Genomic DNA, 24,626 nt, shown 5'->3' with positions numbered 1-24,626 from the left:
TTGTACAAGACATTGGTTCAGCCATATTTAGAATACTGTGTACAGTTCTGGTCGCTACATTAACAAAAGGATGTGGATGCTTTGGAGAGCATGCAGAGAAGGTTTACGAGGATGTTGCCTGGTATGGAAGGTGCTAGCTATAAAGAGAGGTTAAGTAGGTTAGGTTTGTTTTCATAAGAAAAAAGGAGATTGAGGGGGGATCTGATTGAGGTTTACAAAATCATGAAGGATATAGACAGGGCAGATAGAGATAAGCTTTTTCCCAGGGTGAAGGATTCAATAATGAGAGGTCATGCTTTCAAGGTGAGAGGTGAAATGTTTAAGGGGGATACACGCGGCAAGTACTTTACACAGAGGGTGGTGGGTATCTGGAACGTGTTGCCAGCAGAGGTGGTAGAGGCAGGTATGGTAGATTCATTTAAGATGTGTCTGGACAGATGCATGAGTAGGTGGGAGCAGAGGGATACAGATACTTAGGAATTGGGCAACAGGTTTAGACAGTAGATTTGGATCGGCTCAGGCTTGGAGGGCCAAAGGGCCTGTTCCTGGGCTGTAAACTTTCTTTGTTCTTTGTTCTTTGATCGAGGATGAGGATATGTTTAGAGCCTCCACCTCCAGTGAGTTGTTTAATTTCCTATCAACATGAATGACTAGATGTGTTTGAATTTGATTTGTTAGTTGTGGAATTGTTTAGCTTGGCCTGTTGCATGCTACTTCCATTGTCTGGCATGCAAGTAATCCTGGATTATAGATTCACCAGACTGACACCTTATTTTTATGTATCCTGTACTATTCATTGAAACAGGATTGATTCTCCAGCTTGATGGTAATGGTGGACTAGGAAATATGCAGACCATTGGGTTACAGGTTGTGGTTGAATATAATTGTCGCTCCTGATAACCAACAGTGCCTCATGGATGGCTAACTTTGAGTTTTAGATCTGCTTGAAATTGATCCCATTGAAAATGATGGTAGTGCAAAGCAATATGATGGAGGGCATTGTCACACTAGAGAAGGGACATTGTCTCTATAAGGACTTTATGGTGATTATGGCCTGTTTTTCCCCTTGTTAATTTCTTCACCACCTGCCAGAGTTCCAGTTTGGCAATTGCATCCTTTTGGATATGACAAGCTCATTGAGTCATGGTACTACTGAGTGACTTTTGTTGATAGGCATTCAAGTCCTCCACCCAGATTATATCCTGTTCCCTTTTCATCCTCAGTACTTCTTGAAATTGCTGTTCACCATGTATTACTGATTCATAAGCCAAGAATTGGACTGAAGGGTCTATGCTGTACAACTGTGTGACTCTAAGGTGGCAATAGATGCTAAATAGGAGGCTTCCTTGTCATGCTCTGAGACTTTATATGATTTGGATTTAATATTGAGGATTCCCAAGGCAACTCCCTCCAAATTATACACCACTGTTCTGCCACATCTGGTAGGTCACAAGCTATCCAGGGAAGATGATGGTGATAACTGTGATACTGCCTGTCAAGTTTGATGACATGAGAATGATTATATTGAGCTGTTGCTTCACTAGACTGTGGCACAGCTCTTCCAGTGTTGGCACAAGGCAATAAGTGTAAATAGGGAGGACTTTACAGGGTCAGCAGGAACGATTGTGTTGTTGCCTTTTCAAGTGACCAGCTTAAAACCACAATTCACCCAGTTTTATTGCTCTTTGACATTTTTGTAGTCTTTTAATGCCATTGATTGGCTTTGTCGGCCATTTCAGAAGGCATTTAAGATCATAATTCCCATGGGTCTGGATTCACATGGAGGCCACACCAGATAGGGGCAATAAACTTCCTGTGATAAAGAATGTTAGAGTGTCTGCAGTTGTTGATAGGTGTCTTTTAATATAAAGAATCATGAAAATGAAATTAACTTCAACTAAGTTGCTTACCATCTGTAATTTTGTTATCCTTTAGAATAGTAATGGATGGCAGTATCCTTCAAATTAATGATGTAAATGAAGACGATGAAGGGACATACACTTGTGTGGCAAGAACCTCCCTGGACGTGGCTACAGCAGAAGCACAACTTGTTGTCCTTGGTAAGTTTTCCTGTGCTACACATTCTTTTGTTCAGAGCACGTATTGAAAGGCTAATAGCTAACTCTGATGGATCTAAATGTGTACTCATCCAACTTACCATGCGTGGTGAGATGTCAGTTCTGATTATTGTCAGATAATTTAAAGTGCTACCTTTTGATAGTTGTCTCAAATTAGCAGAAGCAAAGGTATTTTAGGGGGAAGTAAGGCAAAAGAAAAAGAATGATTTTCATTCTTTAGAAGTTGTAAAAGCAGTGTCATTGATCTGCAATCAGTTGATAAGCTGTTCATGCTAAATTCCGAGTGTATTTTGCAATATTATACAGGGCATGTTCTCACCCAAATAGCTGTTCCTAATTGCTTTATTTTGTGATGATAATTAACTCCAGTTGGCGGATTTAGGTACCATCGTGCCCAGTGATTTTCTGCAGGATTGCTGTGGTTTTCCCCAAGTACTCAAAAGGTGCCACAGTGGCTCAGTGGTTAGCACTGCTGCCTCACAGCGCCAGGGACCCAGGTATGATTCCAACCTTGGATGACTGTATGAAGTTTGCACATTCTCCGTGTATCTGTATGGGTTTACTCTGGTGCTCTGGTTTCCTCCCACAATTCAGAGATATGTAGGTTAGGTGAATTGGCCATGCTAAATTGCCCAAAATGTAAGTTAGTCGGGGTAAATATAGGGTAGGAGGAATGAGTCTGGGTTACTCTTCATAGGGTCGGTGTAGAGTTGTTGGGCCGAAGGCCCTGTTTCCACACTGTAGTGATTCGATGTACCTTATATAAGCATTGGATGAAATGTAAATTCCAAAAGGGTCTTGAACAGCTTTGTCATCAAATTTGCTTGAGTTGGAATTTCAGCTGTCTTGACGGTCAGTCATGTGCTGACCCTGCTGCGTGTTGAACGTGCCTGTCTTTAGTTATGATGAGGTGAGCGACCAGAAAATCCTTGCTGCTGTCAAGGTCTGCTGCCTGGAACAACAGCAAGAAGCTATCCACCAGGATGGGAAGAAAATATTCAGCCTCTGTTGGATCTGACGTAAACCTACCTGTAGAACAATCTAAATAGGTCACCAAATGATCAATTGCATGCTGTACCAATTGCCTTTTTGTTTTTGTAAAATCCCATATCGTAACTATTCTAGCAATATAAGCACCTGCTTTAGTGGTCTTCAATGAAATTACTGTCAGTATAGCATAACCTGACTATGTATAAAATCAGAGAATGCTGGAGAAATTCAGTGGGTCTAGAAAGAAAAACAGAATTAAAGGTTGCAGAGTTAACTGTCCTAGAAAGTTCCAGGAACAAAAGTAAACCATTTCTTTAAAAAGTATAAACACTCAAACAATGTCTAAACAAGTGCAATACTTCATGCCAGAAATCAATGGTGGAGGTTAAAGTGGATTCGACCACAAAATGAACCATATTTCAGCCCCAATCGAAATGATCATTTTCTAGACCCGACCTGCTTTCTGTTGAGAGTAGGGAAAGATTGTGGGATTGAAAGCAAACGGGGCTGCCAAGATGAGAGGAGAAAGGGATGAGGAGAGACGAGAGAGAGAGAGAGAGAAAAAGAAAGAGAGAGAGAGAGAAGAGGGACAGAGTATGAGTCAAAGAACTGGATTTTGTATGCAGTAAGTAGAAAAAAACTCATAGGTGGATAAAGTGATGGCCAATTAAAACATCAGTGTGTCAGAGAGCGAGTGAAGTAGGAAAACAATGCTGCTTAGCCAGAGTAAAGGAGTTTTTTTTTAATGCACATTCTGTGTCAGAAGTAAACATGTTTCAAAATTGAACAAAATTGACACAATGAAACACTTTTTGGGGAATTGGCTTTGCAACTCATCTTGCTGTATGGTTAACTTACTCACTGAATGAATGCACTGAGCTTTCAAGGAGCCTATTAACAAATGTTATTTTTCTGAAATTTGACTGTAACATTATTGTACACCTTTTTGACACTTAAAAGGGAACATAGATTAAAATAGTGAATCTTGTGCTCAAGCTTTTTTTCAAAAAATGACTGTAAAATTATTGTTGAACAAAATAAGATGAATAAGCGCAATTTTCAAAGCCTGTGTCACAGTTTGATATGATGCTTTCAATTGTGCCAAACTTTACTCTCATAGAAAACACTGTTCACTGTTAATAAGCAGTGTAAATGTTAAGTGATTGTATGTGGTTAGTAAATGCCAATGAGCATGGAATATAAATCATTTTATTTTTGACTTTGATCTGTTATCTTTCCTCGACAGGCAATCTTCTTCTAATATTCACTAACTAGACTCAAAAGTAAATGATGGACTTTTGGGTGAAGCACTAGACGGTTTCTGAGACTTAGAGTAAATTATGAGCTGCTATTCTGCAGAAAGGGGGCAGGAGAGTCTATGTAGAGGGAAATGCGTTTGCTTTACTCATCAACTGATAGTTTAAAGACAAATATTGAAGTATCCTTCAATTAATCAGTCAGATTTCATAAAATGCCACTTAATTCAATTTTTGAGTGTTGGTGCAAGATGCCTAAGTTGGTAGTGGTGCCATTCTGGTGTGACTTTTACAGCACGAATGGCTAGTGATTCATGAGCACTCCAGATGCAGGTGACTGATGCTGTTCTTCTGCATGAGTGGGAAAAGGCCTGCAACCTATCATAGGTGAAGTATTCCCTGGCAGCCTACTTTCTAACATGGCCTTTCAATTAATTCTGGAGTGTTTTACTATCTGTCAACCATATTTATTATTATTTTTATTTCTCCTTGGGTGGAATTATCACTCTGGCGAGCAGTGAAATTATAAATTGTTGTTCAGTCTGTCAGGGATATATTGAATCATAGAGAGAAGCAAGCCCTCAAAGCAGTTAAGGCAGCATTTGAACTGAATTTGAACCCCAGTTTATGTTGTCGTTCAAACTCACTGTCGGATTCCACATGTACAACTGTGTTTAGCAAACCTATACATTTGAGGGGTTACGATGATAACATGCATTACTTGAATGAATTTCAAATGGCTTATTGATGTCATCTGAACCCTGAAATAAATTATTTTATTTTGACCTCTGACAAGTTAGTGCTCAGGGTTTTATTCCATTTTCATCAAGACCTTTTACTGTTGATGCTCACAATGTTAAACAGTCTGAATAATAGAAGAAGATTGCCTGCCCAGGGAAGACTGCTCCCTCATTCACAGCAAATGGTTTAAATGATTGTCCTTCAGTGCCAACCAGATTTAGTTGGACATGAAGTTTCATGTTATGCTAGCAGTGTAACAAGCTACAAAATTAGAATACCTTTGTGTTTTGTACTTAACACTATTCTAGCAAATTCATTGGAAACTGTGGAATCTGCTATTCCCTGTTTTGCACAATGTCACCAGATAATTGCAATCAATAATGGTATTATAAGCTATCTAAATTCAACCATTCAAGACAATCCTGGCACCACCCCATTCCAGCATCAAATTGTTACTTAAAATACATTGAAGTTTTGCTTTGTCTCTTCTATCTGAACAATTTATCTGTATGTTTAGTGGTGTTTGTGTGATGATGTATTTCCCGGTATCAGTTCAATAGTTTATTTGATGAAATGTGTATGTTCAAGTTGTACTTCCACAGTTGAATTAAAAGTAATATTTTGTGAATACTCTTAAACTTTCATGTCTACATATGTCCATACAATTGCCACTAAGTCAGTTGAAAATCTCAACAAACTTCGTTAATGCCCACTTTGGAGGTGAATTAGAGACTCAAAATGTGGTCAATGTGCACACTTCGTGTTGTGAGCCACACTGATGTCAATATAAGTGAGGGCATAGCAGTTAGCATCCACTAGAAGTAAACAGATCTCTTCATGTGGTTGTTTTGCACTTAAGTGCTCCTGCTAATGCCCTTTCTTAGCCACATTTGGCAGAACATATGCTTCACAACAGAAGTGTTTAGGAGTGTTACTAAAATAGGTTGTGCAATGAGGCTGGTTATTGCTGGGGTTTTTCTAGTTGCTTCTATAATTCTCTCAATGATTAGTGTTTAATTGTTTCAAGTTGTAACAGTTTGTAATCAGTGGCATGGCAGGTTTGCAAAGTCACTTGCTGAATTCAGGAATTTTGCAGAAGCTAGTTCTCCCAAACAAGACGTTTCCCTTGGACTGCAGCATGACTGGGTGAATGGGGCAGAAACCACGAAGGGCAGGGCATGCTGCTGGAAGAGGGGTATGGGGAGGTGGAGAAAGGCGGTGGGCAGGTGAATAGAATTGTCCACTGTATTCAAGGACATTGCTTGTTGCTTAGACTCAGAGACAAGAAATGTCTCACTGGTCAATTTCATTAATGATGTCCTCATTGTTATTTGGTGCAAATGTGATGAGATCGGCATTGTCAGTTGCTGGAAGGGAGACTGTGGAGATGAAGGCTTTGCATCAACCTTATTCCAAGCCGTAGTTTGAAATATTTGCATGCTTTCAGAGTTTACTGTTGAATAAGGAAAGTCACTGATGCGGTCTGTTCAAAAAGAGATGACTGCATTTCATTTCCTCTTACTCAAAAGCAGCTGCTGGAAAAAGCATGTGGTTTTGTGAAAATACCAGCTTCTGCATGTAGTAACGTGCCATTGATTGTCTGCAAGTTTGTTATTTTCCATGCATCAGATGGTAATCTTGTACATCCAGCTTCCTGGAGATCCAACTAGTGTGTAGTCATGTGCAGAGAATCATTCAGGTCAATGCCCAGTATCCTGACAGTCGCAATGTCTGTATTTTGTCTGAGTTTCCATTGTCAGCTGCTTTGGATCACTGCAGCAAACCAAAAGGCGACTGGTCGGGGAGAAGTGCAATCACTGACACCGTAGCTGATAACTCCAAGGAGCAAAATAGAAACCTACAGACCAGGTGGTCACCTTGATTCTGATGATCTCCAATTAGACCAACAAATTATGTTACAATCTCCTGATGAAACAACAACCTTTACTACTGACAGACCATAGACATAGGAGCAGAATTAAGCCTTTTGGCCCATTAGGTCTGCTCTGCCATTTGATCATATTTGACATGTTTTCTCAATCTCTTTCTTCTACTTTTTTCCCGTAACCCTTGATTCCCTTACTAATTAAGAACCTAGCTGAAAATGTGTTGCTGGAAAAGTGCAGCAGGTCAGGCAGCATCCAGGGAACAGGAGAATTGACGTTTCGGGCATGAGCCCTTCTTCAGGAATGGGCTTATGCCCGATTCCTGAAGAAGGGCTTATGCCCGAAACGTCAATTCTCCTGTTCCCTGGATGCTGCCTGACCTGCTGCGCTTTTCCAGCAACACATTTTCAGCTCTGATCTCCAGCACCTGCAGACCTCACTTTCTCCTAATTAAGAACCTAGTCTGTCTTAAATGCAGTCAATGATAAGGCCTCCACAGCCTTCTGCAGCAATTAGTTCCATAGATTCACTGCCCTCATCATCTCAATTTTATAGTGTCATCCTTTAATTTCAAGGCCATGTCCTCAAGTCCTGGTTTCTCCTATGGGAAAACATTTTCTCCACATCCATTCTTTTCAGGCTTCTCAGTGATCTGCATGTTTCACTGAGATCTCCCTCATCTTTCTAAACTCCATCAAGTATGGACGCAGAGTCCTCAACCATTCCTCATCTGATAAGCCTTTTATTCCTGGGATCATTCCTTAACCTTCCTCTGGACTCCCAGAGGAGGCCTCAGCCGTGGATCTCTGCGCAGTTCCCTTAAAATGAATGCTAACATTGCATTTGCTTCCTGAACTGCCAACTGAACCTGCATGTTAACCTGAAGAGATTCCTGAACTAGGACTCCCAAATACCTTTGTGCTTCAGACTTCCAAAGCCTTTTCCCAATTAGAAAATAGTCTATGCCTCTATTCTTCCTACCAAAGTGCATAAGCTCACACTTTCCCATGTTGTATTCCATCTACTACTACTTTGCCCACTCTCCTGGCCTGTCCGAGTCCTCCTGCAGCCCCCCTGCTTCCTCAACACTACCTGTGCCTCCACCTGTCTTTGTGGCATCTGGAAACTTAGCAACAATGCCCTCAGTTCCTTCATAGAGATTGTTAATGTATGATGTGAATAGTTATTGTCCCAATGCTGACTCTTGTCGACTAGTCACCAGTTGCAATCTTGAAAGAGTTGCTTTTATACCCACTATCTGTGTCTGCCAGTTAGCCAATCCTCTATCTATGCCAATACCTTGCCCATAACACCATGGAATCCTACCTTATTGAACAGCCTGTTGCGCAGCACCTTGTCAAAGACCTTCTGAAAATTGAAATAAATCATGACCATTGGGTCTCCTTTGTGTAACCTGCTCATTAACTCTCAAAGACAGATTTGTTAGGCGTGAACGCCCCTTGCTGAAGCTGTACTGACTCTGCCTTATTTTACGAAGTTTTCCACATTCTTATCCTTAATAATGGACTCTACAATCTTTGCAATGACTAAGACCAGGCTGACTGGTCTATAATTTCTCATCTCCCCTTTCCCTCCAAATTGGGAATTCTATGCATCTTACTGAGATGATAAAGCTGGAAGATTCTACAGTTTTGATGAAACAACAATAAACAGAACAGTAATACAATCCATACTGCATATATGACTTATTTCCAATATCCAGAAATTAATTTATGGTAAACAAGAGTAATATACTGAGATTGATATACACAGTACATCAAATAGCAAAAATGATGAAGACAGAATCCATGGATTTCTCAGCTTTCCCCCAGACATTTATGACACAAGATTTAATCAAATTTCACAAGAGTTCACAATTCTTCACTTACATCGATCTAGCCTTGAAACGCCTCCCAAGAGCTGATCTGTCATGGACTGTATTAAAGACTGCTCCTGTTCTGATTAATCACCGTCCTGTCCTGGGTTTATACTCCCCTGGACTCCAAAAATGCTGCAATATCCTGATTCACAAGCAGAACTGTAGCTCTTTGCTGGCAGTGCATGTCAGTGAGCCAGATGTGTCACAGGGTTTTACCTGAGCTCTAATCTTGCTCAGTTCCAGAAAACAAGTGCCACTTGTGGATTTCTCACCCCTCATCCTCTCAGCTGCACTGCAGAATTGATGGTCTCAGGCTTCTTCCCAGCCCCACGGAAATCAGCTTCATCAAGCTCAATCTTTCTTCCTGCTTTTCCCTGAGCCCCAGTTGGACAGAGCTATTCAACTGCTTAATGAGAAGGTGATGTCCTAGTGGTGTTATCACTGGGCTGTCAATCCAAAGACCCAGGTAATGTTCTGGGGATTCAAATCCTGCCAGTGGCATTTTGTTTTTAAATTTAAAAATCTAGAATTAATTATGAGGGGCATGGATAGGATAAATAGGCAAAGTCTTTTCCCTGGGGTCAGGGAGTCCAAAACTAGAGGGCATAGGTTTAGGGTGAGAGGGGAAAGATATAAAAGAGACCTAACGGGCAACGTTTTCACGCAGAGGGTGGTACGTGTATGGAATGAGCTGCCAGAGGATGTGGTGGAGGCTGATACAATTGCAACATTCAAGAGGCATTTGGATGGGTATAAGAATAGAAAGGGTTTGGAGCGATATGGGCTGGATTCTGGCAGGTGGGACTAGATTGGGTTGGGATATCTGGTCGGCATGGACGGGTTGGACCGAAGGGTCTGTTTCCATGCTGTACATCTCTATGACTCTAAGAGTCTAATCCATTGTCAATTGTTCGAAAAACCCATCTGGATCACTAATGTCCTTCAGGGAAGGAAGCTGGCATCCTTACCTGGTCTGGACTACAGGTGACTCAAGACCCACAGCAATGTGGTTTACTCTTAACTGCCCTCTGGGCAATTAGGGATGGGCAATAAATGCTGCCAAGCCAGCGATGCCCTCATCCTGTGAATCGATTAAAAAAAAAACTTGCCTGGTCCAATTACACAGATTCAGTTGCTTTCCCCGCAGTATAGCTAAAACTCAGTATTTCTAACTTCGGAGTCTGCCTCTGCCCCTCTCTGTATCTCTTTCTCCAATGATTGAAACTGCATTTCAGTAACCCCCACCTCCCCCATCTCCAGCTGACCCAAGAGAATGATGAAAAATCTTGCAATCAGAGGATGGAATTGAATGTCACCACACAACTAGTGTATCTTTGTATCCTTGAACAATACAATGATGCCATATTCACAGAATTCTGCTTATAAGAAAGGCTTTTCATTACAATGTGAGCAGCATACAAGCAAATAAAACAATGGTGCCATCTCTGTGTCTACCTTTGGCAGACCAAAACAGTACAATTGCCACTTTGGCTGAGAACCATTCTGGATTATCCATGCAGGACTCATCAGAAGAAGTGCCAAAATTATCACCATGAGAGCACTATTTCAATCACCAACCACATACCAACCACTGAGCTGCAGGCAAACAAGGAGAAAGAGGAAATGGAAGAGAAAGAGAGGAGGCAGTCTGTGATAATCTCATCTAACTGTGATATTAATATTGTATATTGATATTAATAAACACTCTGTTTTCCATTCATAAGTGCACCATAAATTCCATGCACCTTACCTTCCATTTGTCACCGATCATTTTGGATGCATTTGGTCACATGGCAAAAACAAACACCACTGCAAACTTAAACATCCAAAATCAAATTTACGAGCTGAATTATGGTATATTGCACACAGAAGGTACACCCTTGTGAATCTCCTTAGGTTTGCATGTTAGTTCTATGTTTCCTATTTCTGTGTGCTTTTGCCTGTTATAGTGCTCCTATGTAGTGCTTCTCTGTTGCCTATGGCAGAGTTTGTGGATGTTGTTGGATATCAACCTGTTTGCCTGGTGCAGTTATTGTGTTTGAATTGTTGTGGTTGAAAAGCTGGCACTATGTGCTGTTGAGGAATTGTGGATCTGAGGCTCACAGCAGCACTACGTCTGTGAGGGTGTGGAGCAACATATGACCCTGATATGAGCACAAATCAAGAACACTAGTGGATAGGCACTGGGTATACTGAAGCTAATGTTAGCATTGATGGAATAAGGCATTTGTAGATCAATTAATTGACCGTATTTGGTAGTTCATTGAAGGTCATATGAAGGTCAATCTTCATAGGGTTTGAGCACTGGCAATAAATGCTATGGCTGTCTATATCCACAGCATTTTCAGAGTTGTCTGGAGGTTGGGGATGCAAGGTGTGTTTCCTCCTCAGCACCGCCTCAACAAGGCCTCCATTCAATGTCTGAAAAAAAATGAGTCAAGTTTCTTCCACGTTGTGCCATTCATATGTCTTGGGTCGGAATCAACTGCTGGAAGTTCTTCAACAAATATTGCATCCACGGTCCACTTCCTGCTTCAGAGTTACAGTAGTGTAAGTGGTGCAGGCTGTCATAATTGATTCCACCCTCTTAGAATTTTGGTTCCTTTGCTGAGGTAGCATTTGTTGCATGCTGCAACCATGGCAAGGATTGTGCAGTGCACTGTAGGAGTACATGTTTCAGATGTGGGCTATTCAGATGAAGTTACGAAAAATATTTGTGTGGTTCCTATGTCATCATGCCGTTATGCCAGAATATGACTGCATAAGAACACTATACCAGTGACAAAAGCATCCACAAGACAGGTGCTTAGGGAATGCATCAGCATGACCAGTTGATTTGTGACTGGAATTGTAAATGTTCTGTGAAGTAAAATTGGTATTTTGCAGTGGATGTCATCTGAGCATTGTGGACAAGAGAAAGCTCTGATGATCTATAACAGAGGCATGATACATTGTTTGATTGTATACAATGAGGTTCTGGCATTACGTTTATAGCAACCAGAGTCAAATGTGGTGCTCATTGACAGCCCATCTAGACTATCGATGTGCCTTCTCCCTCCTTCATTCCTCCTCCTCTTTCACATTATCTCTCTCTCTCTTCTTTCTGAGATTCCTGATGAAGTCATATTGGCAAGCACTGCACCTTCATCATGGTCAATTTATGGTTGGTGCAGCAGGCTGAATCAGGACACACAAGTATTTGAGGGCTCCGCTTGAACAGTCCCAATAACAAACATGTCAATGCAGCAATTTATGGTCTGCTCAATTATAGTTGTTTAGGCAGCATGGCTTGCAAGGAGACATGTTGGCTACATGTGATTAAGTTATGAAATGAAGCCATGAAACAGGTCAGAAACAGATAGTCCTAAGCAATCATGCAACCAACCTCTGGTTTGATTTGGTGGCTGAGAGGTAAGGAAAATAATGGATTACTGCAGGATGATCCTTTCAAAACTTTTTTATTTATTAAAGAGATGTCTGTGTTGCTGGCTGGGCCAGCATTTATCACTCGTCTCTAGTTACTCTTGAGTTGCCCTTCGAGAAACCCTTTCTGCAGTCTATGTGCTATTCGTAAACCAACGCTGCCATTGGAACACAGAAGGAATGATGATATTTTTCCAAGTCAGAATAGTGAATGGTTTGGAGGGGAACTTGCAGGTAGTGGAGGTGCAATGCATCTGCTGCCACTGACCTTTGAAATGGAAGTCGTCATGGGTTTGGTGGGTGCTGTGTAAAGAGTCTTGTGACTTTCTCTAGATTTCTTTGAAATTGTATAAATTGTTGTTACTGAACACCAGTGGAGGAAGGAATGGATGTTTATGGACATGGTGCTAAACAAGCAAATTGTTTTGTCCTGGATAGTATCAAGCTTCTTGGGTGCTGTTTGAGCTACAAATAAATGTAATATATAATAGGAGTATTCCATCATACCCTGATTGATGTCTGTTAGATAATGCACAGACTCTGGGGAGTCAGGAGGTGAGTCACTGCAGTATTCCTAGCCTCTGATTTACTGTTATAGTCACTGTATGGATATGGCAAGTCCAATGGTACCATCCAGGATGTTGACACTGGGGGATTCTGTGATGGTATTGCCATTGAATGTCCACAGGCAAGGGTTAAATTCTCTCCTGTTAGAGATGCTCATTGCCTAGCATTTGTGTAGTGCAAATTTGCCATTTGTCAGCCCAAGCCTGGATACTGTCCAGATCTTTATAACTTGAACATGGACTGTTTCAGTATCACAGGAATTGTGGCTGGTGCTGGAACGTTGTGCAATTATCAATGAACATGTCCACTTCTGACCTTATGATGGAGGGAAGGTCATTGATGAAGCAGCTGAAGATGGTTGGGCCTATGACAGTCCCCTCAGGACCTCCTGCTGAGATGTCCTGGAGTTGAGATGACTAACCTCCGTCAAATAACACCACTGTCACCTCAACCCTTTAGTGCAAGGTTGTAATGAGATCAGGAGCTTTGCGACGCTGGTGGAACCCAGACTGGCCATCACTGAGCAGGTGCTGCTTGATAGTACTGTTGATGACACCTTCCATTACTTAACAAAAACCAGTGAATGCTGGAAATAATAAACAAAATCAGAAATTACTGGAAAAACACAGTAGATCAGGCAGCATCTGTGGATGGAAAGTAGAATTAGCATTTTGGTCCAGTGACCCTTCTTCAGAACTAGCTACAATCAGTTCTGAAGAAGGGTCACTTGACTCTAAAGAGTAACTTTGCTTTCTCTCCACAGACACTGCCACGACTGCTGAGTTTTTCCAGCAATTTCCATCTCCTTACTGATGATTGAGAATAGACTGATGGTAATTGACCAGCTTGCATTTGTCCTGCTTTTTTGTGTACAGGACCTACCTGGGCAATTTTCTGCATTGTCGGATAGACACCAGTGTTGGTAGGGGTGTGATAAGTTCTGGAGCACAAGCCTTCACTACTACTGTTGGAATGTTGCCACAGCCCATAATCTTCCCAGTGTCCAGTCACTCCATCCATTATTTGATATACAGTGGAGTAAATTGAGTTGGCTGAAGACATGTGACTGTGATGCTGGGGACCCCTGGACAAGGTCAAAGTGAATTATCCACTTGGTGCTTCTGACTGAAGATTGTTACAAATATGTCTGCTTTGTATTTTGCACTGATCTGCTGGGCTTTTCCATCATTGTGGTGGGGGATGTTTGGGACACTACTTGATTGCCCACCAGCATTCAGGAGTGGATGTGACCGGACTGCACATCCACCAATTGATCTGATCCATTGGTTGTGGGATTGCTTTGCTCTGCATCGCGCTTGCTACTTCATGCTGTTTGGCACGCAAATAGTCCCGTTTTATAGCTTCACCAAGTTAATCCCTCGTTTTCGGTATGCCTGCTGCTGCTCTTCGCACTTCCATACCCCACCCACCCAGAACTCTTCATTGAACCAGAAGAGGCAATGCCTCAATGGTATTATCACTGGGGTGTTAATCCAGAGACCTGGGTAATGTTGTGGGGACCTGGGTTTGAATCCTGCCATGGGAGATGGTGAACTAGAATTCAATAACAATCTGGGAATAAGAGGCTAATGATGATCATGAAACCACTGGCAATTGTCAGAAAGCCCATCAGGTTCATTAATGTCCTTCAAGCATGGAAATGACCATCCTTACTTGGTCTGGTCTGCATGTGACTCCAGATCCACAGCAATGTGGTTGATTCATTCTGGATGAGCAATAAATACTGGCCTAGCCAGCGATGCCCTCATCCCATGAATGAATGAAAAGAATGCTGTCAGGGAGGCTGCTCCTCACCTCCGAAATGTGCTTTGAGTCACATGCAAACTGTGCATCAGTGAGTTAGTAACCTTTCTGGTTCCAGTACATTTCAGCACGGAGATGTGCTGCCAGCAAAGTTACATAATGTGCAGTTGATAGCCCCTGCCCCCCTAAGGAAAAGCTAGACTTGTGTGCAGTGAGCCTGCTTCCTTCTTGTTAATTGAAGACGATGGCAATAAATCTTCTTGTGCAATTTTAAAAAGTGCAGCAAATTGGGTCATTGTGCATTTTGGCCTTCTCCAGCCTGTAGGGATCCTGGTGCAAAGAAATTCAGATCCACCCTTCAATTCCTTGTCTTACTTTGTAGTTGGCAGAGTTCTGTCAGTACTACCTTTCAAACTGTTGATAATCCGTGCTGAGATGATTGAAGTACATCTAGGAGCCTCCTACGGAGAGGTTTTCTCCCTTATTCCCTGTCTGTGAGCTCATCACTTAGTTGAAGTCTCCACTTCCTCTTTCTCTCATGCTATAACCTAAGGGTGCTGTCACACCATGACAGAAAACGTAGAATATCCAGAGCTTTGTTGTCACAGCTAAGACCATCTCCACTGGATTCCTGCAGAGTTTAACACTTCAACCCATTCTTCAAAGCATCCAGCACTCACTCATAGCTTGTACAAAACAATAGTTTCTGGTTCTGCTTTAGTTATGCTTTGGATGTTATGGTAGCAGCTAGAGTTATATTAGGAACAAACGGATTTCAGAATGAAATCTGACTTGGCAGTTCATTTTTTGTGGGTTTTTTTCAGTTAATGTGGCTTTCACTGAAATATAAATGGACCAGGTTGCAGATTGAGTTTGAACAAGAAACAGAAGTTTGTTATACAAAAGAAATATAAAATAAAACAAACTGAATTATCTAAACATAAAATAGTGTAAATGAATTTAAACACCCAGTTAAACAAAACTCTTCAATTCCAAACACCTCCATTTTACAGGAATTCAAAATCCAGAGAAATTATATTTTCCTGATTTAAATCTTTTGGTTTGACTTTATATCTTCTTTCAGTTCCAGGGCTGTGAGCAGTGAAATCTTTCTCTAATTTTTCTCTAATCTTTCACCAAAAGGAGATCTTAGACTCTCTTTTCAGCTTTGAATTATCAGTGCAGAGTTCTAACCAGACACTCCTGGTCTGCAAACTTTCACAAGCTGATATCCTTCCACCAAGGTAACGTATTCCCTTGCAGAGAGTGAGGGCTGCAGAGTTGAAGAGTATGGTGCTGGAAAAGCACAGCTGGTCAGGCAGCATCCGAGGAGCAGGAATGTTGACGTTTTGTGCATAAGCCCCACATTCCTGATGAAGGGCTTATACCCGAAATGTCAACTCTCCAGCTCCTTGGATGCTGCCTGACCTGCTGTGTTTTTCCAGCACTACACTCTTTGTAACTTATTCCCTTAATTGATTTGAAAAAAAAATTGTTTTGTTTGGAGAGCGTAAGCTTGCACCTAACTTCAGTTAGATCTTTTTTTGAACTAAGTCCAAAAGCATTTGGTTGCTAATGCTTAATATTGTTTTGTTTCCTTTTGCAAACACCACAACAGAATCAACACCCCAAGATGCCTTCAGTCTTCTGCTCTTTGACACATGCTGATACATTATCATTCTACAATGACTGACCTCATTAATAACTAAACCCCTTCACACATACAGAGCAGTATCCACGTGCCATAAGTTTTGAATCCAAACACGTAAAAAGAAGCATCACACTCCTTTCATCATATGGATCAATGTGTTTATTCTGTGAATGTTAATTTGGTTAGCGTGAGATAAACCAAGAATGGTCTGTTGAGATGCCAGCCCAGATAGTGAAACCTTTAAATGGAAATAATCTTCTCTGGGGTTTGAAGATTTCAGGTTGTGGCTATTTCCTGTGGCAGCTTGTTCCCCTGCAGGATTGCCCTTGGGAACAAACGCCTGTTGATGCATTCTCTTTGAAACAAATGATCTTGATTCCTTTAAATAACACTGGGGAGGTTCTATCTTACTGTTTGAGACATGTCTAGATGTTTGATGTTTAGTGAGGATGTTAGCTGAAATGATGTATTCAGAAACAGCTGCACTGGCATAAAATCAGTTATACACTTGCTGATATCAGTATCTACCTGTACTGCATGTGTTGCATATTCCTAAGAGTAGTGCTAACATCCTCATCTAAATGGCATTTTACGTGGTTCCCATTGGAAATGTGCAGTTTTATATGAGTGAATGGTTTTGAAGCAACTGATGTTCATCTTACATTGACTTACACCTAATTTGTTGATGTCCTTAGGCTGAGACAGTTCAGTTCTAAACAAGTGCGCAAAGGGAGCAAATGAATTTTGTCCAGCTCCTGAGAGTCCCTTGGAATCATGTCTGACCAGTAGCACAAATAGAACCTGTTGCAATCATGCAATAGAATATCTTTTCCTGTAGGACAAGTACCTCTTCAGTTTTGACTGCAGTCGTTTGTCTTTGACCACTTAGGCCCTAGACTTAGTGTCGAGAAATTAAAATTAGTGGCAGTGAATCTCCCAAGCATAATGTTGCATGCTGTTGGTGAGGTATTTGAAAATATTACATGGCACGGGTGGCATTTTTGGAACAAAATGCCATCAAAGCACTGCCAGTTCAATGCTACAAGCTCAATTTACAGGTTTACAGATTTGCCATTTACAGGTCCAAGGATTGAATTTTACGATCTTTTGGCAAACTGTCATTTTTTGTTGAGTTTCATGGAGGGTCTCTGTTGTGAGATTAAGTGCGTTTTATCACATTATATTGCATACTCACCTCATGAATTACCTACTAGGTCACTATACTGACCCTCCTGTCCAATGCTAGCCAGATTTTGCCCCTCAGCATAGCTGGAAGTACCTTCAAGCACTGTCAGTCCAGAGCACAGTCCAGAGCCTTGCATGGTTTGTGATACTTGCCCAAGATACGGCAGAGAAGAGGAGATTGTGCCCCACTTTGTAGACAGTAATGTGGAAGTCCTGGTTTGTGAGGTGGTACAGCGGAAATGTCGACTACCACTAGGACCAACATTGAAAACCATGACACAAACCCTACCATCCAGGTTCAAGGTTGCCATCTGGGTCTATGTGGTCTTAGCGTCTGGAGGAGTGGCATAGGAGAAAAGGTAATGACCTTCTGAACTCTAAGTGCTGTGCATTCTCTCTCTGATATGCCACTTTATTTCTGGTATTGTGCCCATCAGTCAGCCTGCATGTCGTCTGCAACCTCTCCTCATGGGGGAGTATGGGGGTGGAAGAACTTCACCACCTTTGCCCCAGCACCAACAGCTGTGTCACCACCTTCCATGTCACCTGGACTGCCAGTTCTTCAGCTCCTCAGCCCCAAAAAGGAGAGGATGATGAGCCTGGCTGCACCTCCTTGCTACATGATCATGCCCAAGTACCTGGACTGTGTTTGGAGGCTGCCCTTAATTTAGTGTTCCAGGACCCACTGACTGAATTGTGTCTTCTTTTAGTGTGACTGAGCATGGATCCCTTCTTACATTAAGATGTAGTCATTTGGTTGATGGACATGCACTGTGCCTGTTGCAGATGCTGCTGGCACATGGTACAGGACCAACAGTGACATAGCATGGTGACATGGTGCACAGGTCTACCATTTGGACAATCATAGCAAGTTGTCAGGCTTAGTGTCTATGTTAAAAGGCAGGATAAGGCAGAGGTGCTGAGAGTATCCAGTGCAAGATTAGTGAGCACAAGGAGAAAGAGGGAGCAGTCCTGAGATGCGGCTGCGTCTAATCTGTGAACCGGGTGCCTATCACTGCACACAAAGTATCCTCACAGCAGCTTTGCTTTGAGAGGTTCTGGTGTGCTTCAAAGTGCAACATTACCATGTAGACATTTTGTGTAAGTTGATAGGAGATGTGCCATGAGGGTACAGAAAGGTTGACATATGGAAATGTGCGCATCCATGAACATGGGGGTACATACGAATGGCGCCCTGGAGATCTTAATGCTAAGTGTCCAAGATGGTTGTCCATATCTTTCATATCAGGAATTCTTAGCGAAACGTTTATATCCATTCTGTAGAACAAGAAGTAGCATTTGAAAATATGACATGTCACAGGTGGCATTTTTGTAGGTCATGTATTTTAATAAGGCAAGATGTAGTATGAATGAGGGTGATTACAATCAATTCACTACTCCCAAGCAAGAGTCTCATCTCAACATCAGTAAATCGCTTTGAACATGCAACTAATTGTTCCTGGCATCAAGAAAGGCCTTGTTTGACCTTTCACGCTAGTGTAGAAAAACACATATCACAAATGAGAATTTTAATGCATTTTTGGTCATAATGGTGCTGACATGACAAACATATTTTCCAAAATGTGCCATAATTACTAGCTCATGGTTTCTGTACAAATATAAATAATTACATTCAATACTTATCCCTTTTAAGTTTTCGCATTTCCTCAAAAGGTGTGAAGGGTCAATGTTTTAAAAATAATTTTGCTTTGAAATCACTATCGTTTATTTTGAATACACTTTTGGAGTAGTCAGGAACATCAACAAAAAGGATAGAATTTACCCCCGAGCAAAATCAAATCTTTAAATAGCACAGTAAACATTTCTGCTTTACATGAAGGTTTGTGAAAGAAATATAGGACATGTTTAATGTTCAAACCATGTTGTGGAATCATATCTGTAAAAATTCAGACCATATTTTGTCAGTTGCATAAGGCGAGAAGTACGAACACCTTATCTTTGCTTATAATAAACAGTAGCCACTTAATTAATTGCATACATAGGGACCATTCACAATAATGTGCACTTTTACCACAAGTTCTGTGTTATCATTGATTATGAATCATTGAGGCACACCACATTGCTGGCTCATTGCAAACAATAATGGTATAAAGTGGTTCCATTGTTCTCAGCTTGATTGTTTTCGATGTTGCTTGTGCGCATGAAGTTGAAAGCAAACGTCCCTCTACAGTGCCATATGCCATTGCTGGCAAATGAAACTCACCTTTTCATTAGTGTAGCTGAAAATGTGTTGCTGGAAAAGCGCAGCAGGTCAGGCAGCATCCAAGGAACAGGAGAATCGACGTTTCGGGCATAAGCCCTTCTTCGGGCTTATGCCCGAAACGTCGATTCTCCTGTTCCTTGGATGCTGCCTGACCTGCTGCGCTTTTCCAGCAACACATTTTCAGCTCTGATCTCCAGCATCTGCAGACCTCACTTTCTCCTTTTCATTAGTGTAGACAGCAATGAGGAGGCAAATATGTAATGTGTCAGACTCGCAGATAATGGATTGATAGTATAGCTGACAACTAAAATACCACAGTAGTTGCATCAATAAAGTTACGGCTTTTTCTCCTTCAGACTGAAAATGACTAGGTTAAATGACAATCATAAAGTAGATGCCATAATTTTTGAAGTTTCTATATCAGAGGCATCCTTCACAACTACTTTCTATCAAAACATATAAATAGAAAACAGGAATTATCAGCAGTGCTTTGCCCAGAGGCCCACTGAAGATGTTACCTAGTAGGGTGACAAAACGTCTGGAAACGAACCTTCCAGCTCAGCGACCAAACCTACATCCAGAACTTCAACCTGAGCTACAAATCTTCTCAAAACTTGCTAACCTCTACTTAGACTAAGGCTTGGTGTCTTGTTACTCTGTAACTGTGATATTGTAGTGAATGTTTAAATGGGATGACACGGTGGCTCAGTGGTTAGCACTGCTGCCTCACAGCACCAGCATCCCAGGTTCAATTCCTGCCTTGGGCAACTGTCTGTGTGGAGTTTGCACATTCTCCCCGTGCCTGCATGGGTTTCCTTCGGGTGCTCTGGTTTCCTCCCACAGTCCAAAGTTGTGCAGGTCAGGTGAATTGGCCATGCTAAATTGCCCATAGTGTTAGGTGCATTAGTCAGGGGTAAATGTAGGGGAATGGGTCTGGGTGGGTTGCTCTTTGGAGGGTCAGTGCGTACTTGTTGGGCCGAAGGGCCTGTTTCCACACTGTAGGGAATCTAATCTAATCTAAAGTGCTGTTTCAAAGTATTTTCAAAGATTGTCACCACAAACCTGCAACAATTATTAACTCACAAGATGTGAGATCAGACAATCCACCTACAGATCAGGGAAATGGAAGTGTCAGAGTAGTGACAATGTTGGGAACGAGCTCATTAAATTGATTGTGTGTGATAAGATTTAATAGCCTAGCTTATGATATGCTGCAATATAATAATTACCATTTTAACCCTGAAAGGACAAATTTCAATGCTGATCTGGCCAATTACCATCCATCTTTCAAATTCCATAAATGTATCCAAAATCCTATTACATTAATTCTATCGAGCATCAAGTCCCATTTATTTGTCACCCCTGTGCTTTGGGTGCAATGACTGCTGGTCTACTCCACAAACCCTATTCTTGTTTTCACTCCCTCCATCGCTTTATCCCTTCCTACCTTTTTTGCCATAATGTGGAGGAGCCGGTGTTGGACTGGGGTGCATTCCTGATGAATGATTATGCCCAAATCATCGATTTTCCTGCTCCTTGCATGCTACCTGACCTGCTGTGCTTTTCCCAGCACCACACTTTCGACTCTGGGGTGGACAATGTTAAAAATCACACAACACTAGGTTATAGTCCAACAGACTTATTTGGAAGCACTAGCTTTCGGAGTGCTGCTCCTTCATCAGGTAGCTATGGAGCAGGACCATAAGACATAGAATTCATAGCAAAAGATTACAGTGTCCTGCAACTGAAATGATACATTGAACAAACCTAGATTGCTGTTAGGTCTTTCGTCTTTTAGGTTTTAGTTCATTAAAATGTAAATCCCCGAACTTCTTTTAAGTTACATTCTTGAGATAACTTAAGGTTATCATCTGAGCTGAGATGTCACCTTTTTTTATAAAACCTTAAGTTATCTCGAGTGCAATTAAATGGAGTGCAAAATTGCTATGAACTGGGTAAGGGCTGGGGAAGTGTTTGCACGAATTTGACTATGGTGTACAAAAGCTTTGGGAAAATAATCAATGAACAGGCCGAAAACCTAAACATCATTGTGGTTTTCCTTTTTCAGGTGAAAAAATCTAACAATTGTGCTTTGTCAAAGTTCACAAAATTAGTCACAATACAGTTTGAAATATGGAAAGACGTGGTTCTGGACTCCATTGAGAAATGCACACTCCATTTTTCTCTCTTCAGTACTTGGATTGTCCTCTCATGACTTTGTGTTTTAATAGCAGCGTCCTTATCAAGCACATTCCCATTTCTCAACTCTGGCATTTTTAATCCGTTAGTCGAAGTCATTTAAGCAGATGTTACAAATCTACATAAATTTAATACAAGACTTTATTACCAACTAGTCCTACAACACCCTTTGGCCTTATCACAATTCCCAGTCGTGCTATCTACCTTATTAGTTTCAGTGGTATTTCTGCAAGCATCTGTTGCTTTGTTATTTTCACCAGATATTTTTAAACCAGATCTTTGGGAACAGCTTTCCATGAAGCTGTACTCAACTGCTACTCCTATTGAACTATAAGTAAATTCCACTGTATTGATCATGATTGGCAATAAATGCAATGTTAGAAAGCATTAGTATATTTGTATACAATCTGGTTACTGTAATTTGCAACTTATTTTACACTGGCTGCTCTGTGTTGGCGTGGCGACTGTGAATTCTCTGGGGTTGTCAATGCAACAGCTGGCCTATGTCTGCCTATGACACAGGCCACAATTACTTGGAATTTTATTTAAATTTGCTGTGCTCTTCTGTCTAGCTGGGCATGCAGGTTAACATAAATTACTTGGCACTGTTAATTGCTTATTTTATTGAATGCTGTGGCAAAATATTCATTTTTTTTTTCTATTTTGATGCAACAGTGCTATCTGCAGTGACATAGAGTCATGAGATACATGTTATATTCACAGTGTTACTGATGTGCTGTGCTCCTGAGTCCCAGATGTCAGTGAAAGAAGGTGAAAACTGATACCATGGACGTCCTTTGCAAGCCAAAACGTTGCTCCTCAGTCCATGTTGTCCACTCTGAGCAGTTGGTTCAGAATTTCAGTGCTAAAATCTGGGGGGAGTAAGTCCATGCCACTTCCATGGTGCGAATTGAATCAGAGGCCAGGGAAACAGATGGCAAGGAAACTAATAAAGTTGATTTACATAGAGAAAGTTAAAATTCACACAACACCAGGTTATTGTCCAACAGGTTTACTTGGAAGCACTAGCTTTTGGAGCGCTGCTCCTTCATCAGGCGTTGTGTGTTTTTTAACTTTGTACACCCCAATCCAACACCGGCATCTCCAAATTACGTCGAGAAAATAAGTTTGGAAGCTGGAAAGACTGATATTAAACCAACAATGCAGTACCCATTTAGTGATCCAGTTAAGCGCTGCAGACATAGCTTATGGCTTTCCAGGGTCGCAAATGCTTGAGTGAAGAGATATAACAACTTGCAAATTCTCATTTCGAATAGTGGATTTTTAAAACTGAATACTGACGAGAACTTTCTGCCGTTAAACTGACCCTTTTATGGAACTCAATTTTCGAATAAAATCTACTGCCTTAAAATCTGCTCCTACTGAAGAGGCTTTGCTTAACGCATCAGCTGATATGTGATGTCTGGGTGAGGTTTTTGTGATGAAATGTTACGGGATCTCACTTTATAGTTGAACATCTGTGTCATTTCTGATCAATTTAATAGAAAGTCTGTTGCAGAAGGAGAATTGTTTTGTCTGCATTGTTCTGACACTAGTTAGTTCGATCAAAGACTACAATTTGCTAGTGATTTAGGACTTCAAATAAGCTCCAACTTGAGGCAAAAGGTCCAGGCACAATGACAAACACTTTGTGAGTTGTAAGCTAGTGTTCTGTTCTGAGGTTCTGTTCTTTCCTCTAGATTGAGAATGAAAAATATGGGTTTCTGTCGCTGCAAACTAACAGAGTAGCTTTCGTGCGCTACCAGTCTCTGCAGTGAAAAGAAACAAGATGGATTAGTGAATTCTTAGCTGGTTTAGAGTAACAACAACAACTTGGATATTAGAAACAGTATGTGATTTTTCACAGTGCTGGCAGAAGTGACCTATGGAATGCAGACACTTGTTGAGAATAATTAATGGCACAGAGGGAAAATAAAAGACTCAACATTTTCTGACAATGGCTTCAGCCCCCAACAAAAGATTTATAATCTTAAAGTAACAACAACTTTACAGCAGGCTGTTCCGGTACAACTGCAACACTGGCATAGACCTTATTAAAGCCAATTGCCCAGGTATGTCTTGACCACATAAAACAGAATAAATCCAAGCCAGCCAGTTATCACATAGTTAGTCTACTGTTTATCATCAGCATGTTATGGAAGGTATTACTATTGGCGCTATCAAACAGCATTTGTTCAACAAAAACCTGCTCACTGATTCTCCGTTTGTTCAGCAGGGCTATTCAGCTGAAGAACTCATGACAGCCTTGATCCAAATGTGGACAAAAGAGCTGAATTCTAGATCAAGCAGAATCAGAGCTTGTACAAAATGAGTCAGTGAGAATCAGGGGAGCTGCTGTGGTTGGAATTATATCTGGCACAAAGGAAGATGGTTGAGTTAACAGAGGCTAATGCTTGAGGTACCCCATGTTACAGTCCTGAGCCCAATTTTAGATGTTTCATCGATGATCATCCCTCTATCATAAGGTCAAGGGGTGGGGATGTTGCTGATTATTTTTGAAAAGCTCATTCCTAGGATATCAAGCATTGCTGACAAAGCAGCATTTGTTGCCTCGTTCCCTAATGGCCTTAGATTAGATTCCCTACAGTGTGGAAACAGGCCCTTCGGCCCAACAAGTCCACACTGACCCTCCAAAGGATAACCCACCCAGACCCATTTCCCTCTGACTAATGCACTTAACACTATGGGCAATTTAGCATGGCCAATTCACCTGACCTGCACATCTTTCGACTGAGAGTGGAAACCGGAACACCCAGAGGAAA

General features: G+C 41.3%; 1 protein-coding gene across 13 annotated transcripts in view; it reads left to right on the top strand.

Annotated features, from left to right (window-relative positions):
* chl1b (cell adhesion molecule L1-like b) overlaps nt 1–24,626 on the top strand; it is a 900,313-nt gene that overhangs the window by 530,337 nt on the left and 345,350 nt on the right. For all 13 annotated transcript variants that reach the window (XM_087994484.1, XM_087994483.1, XM_087994485.1 and 10 more), the window contains one exon: nt 1,936–2,060. In XM_087994484.1, coding sequence (XP_087850610.1) covers nt 1,936–2,060 — 125 coding nt within the window. The remainder of the gene's footprint in view (nt 1–1,935; nt 2,061–24,626) is intronic.

Source organism: Chiloscyllium plagiosum, unplaced genomic scaffold (assembly GCF_037043375.1).
Source record: "Chiloscyllium plagiosum isolate Xiang-an unplaced genomic scaffold, Cpla_swu_hap1 HiC_scaffold_14, whole genome shotgun sequence".
Classification (NCBI taxonomy): domain Eukaryota; kingdom Metazoa; phylum Chordata; class Chondrichthyes; order Orectolobiformes; family Hemiscylliidae; genus Chiloscyllium; species Chiloscyllium plagiosum.
The sequence above is the reverse complement of the archived record's forward strand: the minus strand, read 5'-3'. Positions and strand labels throughout refer to the sequence as shown.